At 38.3% G+C, this 11,915-nt stretch overlaps 2 protein-coding genes across 2 annotated transcripts; both read right to left on the bottom strand.

Moving 5' to 3' along the window:
• Window positions 1-3,888: 3,888 nt before the first annotated feature.
• Window positions 3,889-4,221, bottom strand: LOC144444356 (uncharacterized). The gene has a single exon (XM_078133770.1). The coding sequence runs from the start codon at window positions 4,219-4,221 to the stop codon at window positions 3,889-3,891; it is 333 nt and encodes a 110-aa protein (XP_077989896.1).
• A 2,644-nt stretch (window positions 4,222-6,865) lies between these two features.
• Window positions 6,866-7,198, bottom strand: LOC144444357 (uncharacterized). Its single transcript, XM_078133771.1, has one exon. It carries the CDS (start codon window positions 7,196-7,198, stop codon window positions 6,866-6,868), a length of 333 nt encoding a protein of 110 aa, XP_077989897.1.
• Between the last annotated feature and the right edge of the window lie 4,717 nt (window positions 7,199-11,915).

Consider the following 11,915-nt stretch of genomic DNA (forward strand, 5'->3'; position numbering starts at 1 on the left):
GGATAACAATGTATAGATAGTTTTAGATTTGGCGTATTTCACATAGCTTTAACTTGTAATTACGCTGGTTATACCTTGGAAACAGTGGCATGTCACTGGAACATCATTAATAAAGCCATGTGGCAAATCGACATACCCTGTCCAAATTGCCATTAGCATTCCACACTTGAAAAGTTGCAATTAATGCAACCTAAAATTATGTTGGATGGTAATATAGCCGAGTAAACGTTCCTTCAAAGCCCTCTCACCGAACGTTCACGATGATTGGGTAATATTTAATGAGTAACAGATCTAGAGAACTACAGTAACTACAGAAGGATGGCGAGGCGTTCCCATCGAGAAGTAGTAATTGGGGGTTGACCCTGCGCCGTTGTACGGGTATGTAAACCATTCAGCTGGAACAATGTACATATCTTTGTTACCGGGTGGGAATGTGTTGTATCCTTATACCACCTTCATGACAAACATCAGAGCTATCACGACATGTTATGGTATGTTTAATTTTAGGGTTTGGCGTTAACACTACCAATTTATCATTTCTAAAGTTGACCCTGTCATACATACTCTGTGTAAATAGTTTGTGTATTTAGTGTATTTATATCTGCCTGGGTTATCTGTCTGCGACGATACGCATATAGAAAAGGCAACCCCCATGATGTGATGAATTTTCAGATAGGACAAACTATATATATTCACATTTTAGTGCAATTACATCACGACCACCACTGAAATTGCCAGTCTTAATTTTCAAGCGGTACAGGCCAAGTTTATGATCTTTTTTATTCTCAGTTTGAAAATAAATACATAATATGACATCAGTCACACTACATGGATAGCCTTCGATGCCATTAGCAATAGTCTTCTGGTGTAATATGCACAATTGCTGGTGTGGCCAGTTTGCTTAACATTTTTGTTTCGATAAATTAGCATATAAATACGTGCAAATCTTCACCTGGGTGACATCAAACAGAACAGATAAAAAAACTGTTCTCTCTCACAACTATTATGGGTTTGTCGGTGGCCGAGTGGTTAAACCACTTGCCTCTTACCACTGAGGTCGGGGTTCGAACATTCGAACATTTGAATCCATTCAGGGTTTTATTAAATTAACAACAAGGTAAATAAGAAGAGTGTACATGCTGTTCAGTTTGACTCTACCGAACAACGCAGGTTTTCTCCGGGTACTCACTAACATTGAACCCATGAGGAATGGCCCTCACTGGACTTCTTGGGAGATAAGTGTTTATATCCAGTATAAATATAGATTATAACTGTTCGAATGCACAATGACTTGCTCCTGCCATTAATTTTATGTCAAATCCCACAATGTCATGATTGTAAATGACAAAGTAAGTTTTACTTACATTTTAAAACTAAATTTGATATTACATTGCAAAGCCAAGTCCCACAATTTTGACTGGAAAACCACCATACAATCTGAGTCATCGATCTCTCGATCGATCTTAGCATGTGCTTGACATCGCACATCGCACATCGACAGATGATGAATGAAAGTCACGCGATTACGTAGTTTGCATAGCCGTCCAAGACCATATTTGATACGCGATGGAGAATAAAGTGCGAAGAAACATTACAGTATTCGTAAAATTTCGATTTAAAATTGTAGTTAAAATGTATAGATTGTATCAATTAGGTAATAAATATATGATACCATGAAATCAATTTTAGGTTACGTCATAATGCTCCTCGCATGATTCAGTGGATTACAAATATTAGCCACAGGCGAGTATTTGCATAAATCCGCGAAATCATGCTCATTATCAGAGCATAACACTAAGTATTGTGGGATTCCATATAATTATTATATCAAACCAGTTTTATATTATCTGTGAGACAGGACTGAATTCTAACAAAAATAAGTTGAGGAATTACTAGTACCTTTAGATATCCAAACTGACGATAATGTAAATATGCTCCGAAATGCTTATTTTGTAATATGGTGGCGTGATTTAAGTATTCTCACAGATTGACAAATCTTGCTATAAACATATAGTCCAGAATATACTTAGCAGTGTTTGCTTTGCCAAGCTGTGTTACAGTGCACCCATACTACTTACGTACATGGGGATGGCAGAGAGAGTTTTAATGATGACAACAATGCACATATCAAATAATTGTCGTGGTATATATTTATTTCAGGAAATTAGATCTAAATACAAGATACTTTGTTTATACCAAGCAGTTGTTTTCAAGAAACAATCGTGCACAAGACGAAGCATACAACTCTATGTTGTTCAATCTTGATATATAGTACGGGAATCAATAGTGGCCTGAAAGGAGGATGTGGAACCGTCCTTTACATCACATTGTCAATATCTGTTCTCAGCTTTAAAGAATTCTTCTCTTTAGTGGTTTAAATGTGTGAGGATTCTAACAGCAATCTTTATCCTATAAATGATCAGATGATACTTAATATAGAGCACACACGATGATCGAGACTTAATTGGGAAGACCGTTTACTGCTAGTTATAACTATGGCACAGTTCCTGTATAACGACTTCTACAGGAAACTTTGAAGCAAAAGTCTGTTATTTCGACTCGGACCAAAACAATGTAGTTTGCCTCAAATTGCCATTTAAATCCACCAAACAGGCAAGGATCCGTAATAAAGTAAAGTTATACTTCAAATTCATACATTTTTAAAAAGTTTTTCCTTCGGTTCATCATCATCATCATCATCATCATCATCATCATCATCATCATCATGTGGGCACTGTTTACCTACACTTTACTGAAGAACAGGTGTACAACTAAACAAGACATGTAAGCATGTGAGTCATCTGTTGCCAGAGATTGTCTGTGTGATGGTTAACATGATTGCGGACAGTTTCATTGATGGCTAACATTTTAGGACAAATTTCGTTGTCTAAAAAAACTGGAATTGAAAATAAAGTGCCCTGATAACAAAATGAGAGATATAGTTGGAGAATGCAAAGGATGGGGGCGAGACGTTAATAAGTTAATTTTTTGGGGGGGGTTTCAGCTGAGCTTATAACATGTATCCATACTGTAGTTCCAAAACTGTGTGGTATTAAGTCAATGGAAGATCAAAGTGAGGTGATTTTAGAAAGAGATGTAACATGTCAATGTCTAGTTTCATACTAAGCTTGATAATTTATAATACCACAAAATTTATCTAAAAATGTACAAAGTATTTGGTTTTTAAAAAGATAAGATGGCACGGTTACTGAATAACTCCAGTAGCACATTTACGACAGGAAGTGGCAAGTCCAACACGGTGTACTTCAATACGAACTTCAGCAGAGCTATGGTAGAAATATTACGTCACATTTCATCAAGTATTTTCTTTGCCTTTCAGATGGAAGGTATACATTGATGATGTGGCAGACTAACGTACACATACAATAGACCTGTTGCCGGTTCCAAGATGCATTGCGATTCTCTCCGTACAATGTCATGTACGCGCTGAGGGGTTTGTACGCGCTACTCAGGGGGTGGTTGTCTTATTCTATAAAATCACTCATAATCAAAGAGGTCAACATGTGTTTCCATAATTTTCTGATGAAAATGTTATTTCAAACGTAATATAGACAAAACAAGACTAAATGTAACAAAATAAGCGACATCATCTCGCGAAATGCACCTTGGAACCGGAAAGTCTATTGGTACCATTAGAAGAAGTACAAGTAGTAATGTGAATGTTTATTGAAAAGAGAGCATATTGCAAAACAAAGTGCATGTACTTCATCAAAGTCGATCAGTTTAATTATTGAGAGTGTCCGATGACATTCGACAGTTTCCAATTATATGTTCTTGTCTAGGAGACACTTTTGATCAGATATTCAACATAATAATTTATCTTCGGTGATGAGGATGATAAAACATAATGATAACATACAGTCAAATTTACTGCCTCGCCATAGCTTTTTCGGTCGGTGGTGAAATCTTCAGCTCATGAGCTTCTTGTATTAAGGCACAGCACGGACAGAAGCAGTGCACTGCCAAATCTCCAAGCTCCGCCCCCATGATATCTCTCTCCTGTCGAATCATTCCCCTGACGCTGGAACCACATATCATGTGCACTATAGGCAGGAATACGAAGAGACCATGAAGACAACATGATTTACCGACGGCTTCAGCATTTCTCCCAGCTGTGATACATGGACAGAAGTACGTCAGACAACACAGTCCGCAATCACCAAAACATCCAAATAGTCCGTTGCTCCAATACCGTGGCATGTTTTTTTTCTGCCCTTGATAAATTTGTACAAGTTTGTAGTGTTGTCGAAACTCTGTTAATAGACCTATACAGATACAGTATATCGTGATGTGATATCGCATACGCAGCTTTATATAGGTTTTAGTTAACTTATTGTTTACACAGAATATACATATTTGCTGAGATGGACTTGAATTTTATTTATATGAAATTAATTCATTCCACTCTCTGTCTATGTCATGAGATACATAAATATTTTCCATATCTATCAACTGTCGTTCAGCACGTGATCCATAGGTCAAAGCGTTATCATTGTGTGCCACATGTAGCTGAGTAAGGTGAAATTCAGGGTTGGGACAATGTATGACTAGTACTTTGTATATAGTTACAATAGTATCGCTATGTGTACCGTGAATCACTGCACCACCTATATGCTGACACAAATGATATATATGACATTAGCACGTGTATGAACATAGATAGCGATGTATTAGGAGAATAAAGAATGCACCAGACTTATGGTAGAAATTCTCACGTAAGTGTAGGTCTGCCAATTTTAAAAGAAATTGTCAAGATTTATCGACATAAGTTTTCTTCGTTCAAAATACACATACTATTTAAATAGTTGAAAGACCCAGTTCGGACAAGGATTAAGAACTTAGGTGTTAAAATCATTACTTGTCCAGCAGAGTTTTGATAACTGGTGGTCTAGAAAAAGCAAGTCAGCATTATTCTATGAAATCCCCGTGATAAAATAGTACTAACGTGGGCTTGAAACTCTAACCAATTACATTAAGACTATCGAAATTCTCATTTTAAGTTAATCTCGGTTACCCGGACTCTCGCCGCTGGGGGCTCTGCCCACGAGACCACCCAAAACGAGAGGTGGTCTCGTAGGCAGAGCGCCAACGGCGAGAGTGTGGGTAACCGACACTAACTTTAAGTGAAATTTGCTAGAAAACAATCAAAGATAACACCTGTTACGTATGTTAATTGATGTGTCATTATAATAAATGTGGCTTTGCAAACTTTCCATTGCTCGTATCCCATTCACAGATCACCCCTCACCCTTATGTGAATAGTGAAAAAAATGGAGGTCGACTCCTGTTTATAGAATTAATGATTTAGGTTATCAATGACCTCGTGACCTACTCTGTAACTAGCTTGACTCTAGCCCCCATATTGACATACCAACATCACTCAGATCAGTGCTTCGAATTCCCGGGTTCATAATACCGCTACATAAATTCCATGTGCGACATAATCTTTAATGGCATACAGATTCAGTCAATCGTTGTCAAATGTCTAAGCAGACAAGACAGCAATCGGATCGGGTTTGAATGGAGTTGAAATATTTACGGTGGATACAGCGAAACACCTGTCCACGTAATGTGTTGATATTGTCCGTAGACATGTAACCCAACTGGACTACTTTTAACGAGTATCCCGATGAACTTGATATACAAGATGAATTGACCCCTAGCATAGTCAGAATCTACAGAAAATTCATTTGACATTTGATATATTCAAATACAGGCAATTGCTTCTTTATTCAAAACTTACGGTCTCGAATACTTGATATATACTAGGAGCCTCATTTTGGTACTGACAGTTACTGGGAAGTTATATCTTAAAATTACCAACAAGAACGTAAGTCTATGAATAAATTCAACAGCCAATATCAGACCATGGACAAATGAAACCTGTTACAAACAAGGGAAGTAACCAAATGCATTTGATTAATAACGCTTGGCACAGCATGTTGGAAGTACAGAGGCTTGAATACAGAAGCTTGAATTACACGCCATGTTATGGTTTACTAAGAACAGTTCTGCCTCTTTATGTATACATGAAATGCCAGGGGAACTGGAAATGTGTTTGTGAACGTGAACTATTATGTAAAGTGGCCATAAAACTATTCTTATCAAATGATGGCTTGTAATACAAGTCTCTGTTCCTCCAACTTGCTGTGCCAAGTGTTATTAATCCAATCAGTTGTTTACTTGCCCTGTTTGTAACAGGTTCCTTTCGTTCACAGTCTGATGTCTGAAGTTGTAATTGGAGACGCTTAGAAGATACTAAATAAAGCAACATTTCTTTTAATCAAAGCTGAATTGGCGTTCATGAAAGTCAACAACATTTACAATGTATTATGTGATTAGTTATATTCTTTGAGCTGAATACATGGAGTACAAAAGTATAAAAAAAAATACTTGAAAACATTCATATATTCGGTCATGTCGGTAGTATTTTGTGAGTTTAAAATACTGAATCCAGGACGCTTTTACGCTAGTTCGGCGAGGCAAATTGTATCTCACATCAGTTTACACGAAGTCTCGTACAGATTAGCAATTGAAGACAAAATGGTCACAGTTTACGATAGGTCAAAAATCCGTCACAGTTGTTATTTTTGCTGGAAGCTCTAATTCTTGCCTAATGTGCATTATCATGGGAAAACCACTGATGCATAAAAAATGCTGTTTTCAAAAAGTTTGTAACCTAGTGTTGCTCGATCATTACCATGGTTATTTATCTTTCTATTTACTTGTTCAGAGTCCGAATGTCAACTTTTGTGTTGTACGTGTCGGCACACTGCAAATCACTACTACATTACAAGCGTTCCACATTTAAAATGGCAGAATTAGTTTGTGGACTCTGTATGTTCTAATTTCGTGCCATGGCGGCCGGTTTTGGTGCAGGCTGTTTCAGCTCCTGGGCTTCTTGCATCAAGGCACAGCATACACAGAAACAGTGGACACAGCAATCACCGCAAGGAGTTCCCATGATATCCCTCTCTCGACGAATTGCACCTCGAACACCAGCCTGACAAATCATCCCCAAAATTGGGAAGAACGTACACAAGGCGTGGCAACAGCATGACTTCCCTACGGCAGCTGCGTTACGGCCAGCGGTGACACATGGACAGAAATAGGTACAAATACACAGGCCACAATCGCCGAAACATCCGAAGAGACCATGACTCCAATATTTTGGCATCTCGATGAAAATCAGTGGGTTTTTTCGGAAGTCTGTGCTCGATGTATTCAACTGATAGCAGAGATTCTAGTGTCAGGTCTCTTCATGTCACCAGTCAATATTTAACAATTCAGTTATTGAGTACTTGGTGTTATGTGCATTTTTACCTACCTCTGCTCGTAAGGCTACATATGGATCAAGTACATAGTTTAAATGGAGGCGTTAACATCGGATCAGGATTAAAACTTTGGGATTGACAAAAAAAGTTTATTCTGAATAGAAGAAACTTAATTCGACCCTTATGACTCCATTAGTAGTACTGATAAGATTGTTCTCATTCAAGACCATGGGAAAACACCGATATTTAAACACACACACGCAAACACGCACGCGCACATAGGCACGCAACCAGGCAGGTAGACAGGCATACAGGCATACATACATACATACATACATACATACATACATACATACATACATACATACATACGTACATACGTGCGTGCGTACGTCCATACAAAACCATGCGTGCGTGTTTGTCGGTCGGTCAGTCTGTTTGTTTGTTTGTTTGTCAGTCTGTGTCATATACTCTGTGTATGAGTAACGCAGTAAACATAAAATGGAACGCACCGATGAGGAATAAACACAAGTGAAGATTATCTATATATTTAGAGACCTGATTAAAGCCATGTTTTTATAAAAATTTCCATTCATTCTCGTGTCGTCAAGGTAAACAATAAATAAAAGCGTCATTGTGCTTGAAAGTCTAAGGTCAGAGGTCAGAGAGTCACAGCTTCAACATACAACAATGCTAACTGCGAATCTAATAATCGTCTTTATTTGATTGTCGCACAAAATCAAACTGTTCATTTAGAATTGATGTGTACGGTCTTGTAAACGCTTGGTGTATATTCTACGTTTCGAACAGTAATAGTATTGTCCCGAACTGAACTGTTATAAAGCTGGTGTTGTTCTCAAACTCTGTATCTAGGTAGCGATATATATATATCGCTATATATATATATATATATATATATATATATATATATATATATATATATATATATATATATATATATATATATATATATATATATATATATATTATACTGATTTTAACAATGTATTGAACTGTACATGGTAACCGCAGGTTTGGTAGCCGAACGTAATATTAAGGTCATAGATGAATGAGGTTCAGTTACGCGATTGAGCCAAATGATTCTTATCTACCGATACGTAAGTAAATGTCACAGCCAAACACAGGCGACAATCATATTCATATATTGTGATAAGGACACTTACATATATTGATATATTCATGTTAGAAATTATATAGTATATTCTTTTCAAGTGAATTCAAAGATGTACCTATATATATATATGTAGCGATAATTTTTAATCGGCGAATTGCATGCAACATCAATATTTATCGCATTACATAAGGTTCCAGAAGCAAGATTGTTGGGGAATCATTCCGTCATTGTTTTCTGAGTTTCGTTGTTTACTGTCTTCCCATTGAGGCTGAACGAGGTGCTGGTATTCTCAACTCCCTTCCTTCCTGGATCAGACCGCAGCAAGGACAAAAACAGTGGACGATACAGTCCCCAACACCAGAACCCATTATGTCGCGGTCATTTCGGATGGCACCCCTTACGCTCGCGGCACATAACATGTACAGGATGGGAACGAACACGGAAAGACCATGGAGACAGCATGACTTGTTAACGGCCTGGGCGTTTCGTCCGGCTGTTATACAAGGACAGAAGCATGTCAGAATACAAAGACTGCAGTCTCCGAAGCATCCCAATAAACCATTACTCCAATATTTCGGCATCGTGGCGTCTCGAGCTTAAAAGACTGACTGAGATTTCAGGGTGAGATTTGAAATGGATTCCGTCCGATTTCGTCCAGGTAGTGAGTAAACAACCACCAATGCTAACGACTAAATTCAATCGTAAAATCCTCTTATATATGATGACTAACTTTGCTCGGATAACAAAGTTACTGTATAACTAATATCCCAACCAAGGTAACCATAACCACGACCTAGATATTGCATCGCAACCTCATGATTAGGGAACTAGTAGAATTTACAGCAAGGTAGCTCATGAGGAGAAAGTATTTTGGTCAAAACAACCCCCCCCCCCCCCCGCATCTTGGGGATCTCAAAAAATGTTATACCCTCCTCCCCCAATTGAAGCCAAGGATTTTCGTAGCCCCGAAGGTTACAGAGATTTATATAGATATATATAGTAACCCCCCCCCCCCATCCCCGTCTCGCTTTCTGGAGATGTACGATAGACCACACATTTGGCTGTATACTTAGAAATACTTAATGAGAAGGGCCTTCCTTTGCAATCTTGATTTGGGTGAGAGACAACATCACCATGATCGCTAGTAGGGAGAGTGTGGGTGGGGTACCCCTCTCCCATGATAAGCACATTTTTTGAAAATGAAGACATGGAGATTTATACGCTAAAATTTCAAACCGTACGCATTATTGAAAAAACATATAATGTCGTCTCCAATACCCTTCAATTGATATTAAGACATGCACTGTAAATGCCGTAAATTCTACTCGTTCGCTTACATGTGATCATGATTTTCCTATTATGAGAACACATGAGGCTGAATATGACGCTCAACATGAGATCAGTCTCACATTGCCCACTAGTCTCGGTCACCCAGACTCTCATCGAAGATGTACCAGTCGCTTTAGAAGTGATAACCAGTACCTAAATCGTCCAGTCTGCCAATATTGTATGTCGAAGTACCCCCCCCCCCCCCCCCCCATGCACTGCTCGAGAAGCCTAGTTCCTGCCCGTGAAAGTTGGGATTTGGTGTTCCAGACTCTCGCTTGGAGAGATCGCGAAGGCAAAGCCCAATTTATAGTCTGGGCAACGAAGACTATAAATTGTCATCCAATATGAATCTGTTTCTGAATCTGAGACTAGATTTCTATATATTATTTATACGTCGTTGTCTTCTAATACGTAATTGCAATAGGAGTGTTTCTTTATAAGAAGTAAACATACGCAGGTTATCATTTGCAGTTCATGAATGAGAAAAGCAGAAGTACTTGGTTAAAAATAGTGACGACATACTGTGGTGTCGAGTAGCAGCAAATGGCTAAGCCTTGGTAAACTACCAGTGTTTGATCAAATCATTCTCTGGCCATAGAGTACGACTGCGGGGTAAGGGTCTTGACTTCATGGCCTTCCTGAATCAGAGCGCAGTACGTGCACCATATGTGAGCACAAATATCTCCCAGGTAACTGCCTTCGATCCCCCTCACCTGTCGTATAGAGCCCCTGACATCGGCCTGACAGAACCAATTGACAAGCGGAATAAAGAAAACAACGCCGTTAAGACAGCACGATTGTCCGACTGCTTCAGCATTTCTACCAGCCGTTACACAGGGTAGGACATACGTGATTATGCACAGATAGCAGTCCTCGAAACATCCACCGAAAAGTCCATATGTCCAGACACCATACATGTTTGTCTGGAAAGCTGACGATCTTGTCTTCACGAGCGAATCCCAAAAGATGTCGACCCAGAGGATTTGTATCAACGCTAGCTTTGTACGGTAAAAACGGGAAGTTAGTGTCAAATGTCGTCTATAGACTAAAAGACTTTGTTGTGTATGTGTATTTTGATAGATGGGATTGATTTATATGATAATGTAGGAAGCTACACAACAAAACTGATACCTATGTTTTGTATCCATACATTCAGTCATGATACTAGCGCCATTGATATTAAACCAAACAACCGTCATCTAGCTGTTTCGCTATGTAAATTTCGCTTCCTAAAAATCTAAAATGACCACCTCCTACGTCAACACCAAATTTTTATTTTGCACTTTTATATATTCATTGTGTAAATGAATGACGCGAGTATGTTGTTTCACTTTTGTTTGCTTGTTAAGTTTGTTTATCCGTTTGTTTGTTGGTTCGTTTGTTCGTTCGTGTGTTTGATTGTTTGTTTGTTTGTTTGTGTGTTTGTTTTGTTTGTCTGTCTGTCTGTCTGTCTGGCTGTTTGTTTTTTGGTTGGCTGGTTGGTTGGTTTGTATAAGGGGATACCAATCTCCATGAACAGGTTGTGATTTGCGAAGCCCAAGATATCCATGTACAGTGTTCAATTCTAGTAGTCAAACTATACATCGCATTCAAACTACAGCACACGGCTATTGAAAATTACCCCGCAGTACGTAATCGTCGTAATTTCACCAAATATGCACAAATAAGGCGCATTGATAACCACCCCCCACCATCCCCACCCCACCCCCACCCCCAAACAAACAAAAAAAAATAGTGAAGCTATGCTGGTATTCAAGATAAAAATGGCATATATTTTGTATTAATAGCGTCAACTTATGTTCTATTCATTGAGGTAACTAGTATACTAACAGATTGTGGAGTTCTTCTTGCAGAGTAAAGATGATGCAATCGCCTACATACTATGTAAATTTAAAAAGGTTGAAGTAAGGACATCGATTTATAAAACCCGGCATTTCCAACTTGAACATAATATGACACCGAAACTGGAAATGAATCTATCACAAAAACACTTCTTATTGTTGATGCTACCACTTCCGTATATGACTCTCTGTAAGTTAATATGCTACACTTCGGTGTATACGGTAAGTAATAGCAGCTGGCTAATTCATCATATATTCTACTAGGAATATGTATATATGTTTTCCGATCCGTTATTTACAGAATAAACACATATT

The sequence above is a fragment of the Glandiceps talaboti genome, chromosome 13 (genome assembly GCF_964340395.1).
Source record: "Glandiceps talaboti chromosome 13, keGlaTala1.1, whole genome shotgun sequence".
NCBI classification, from domain to species: Eukaryota; Metazoa; Hemichordata; class Enteropneusta; family Spengelidae; genus Glandiceps; species Glandiceps talaboti.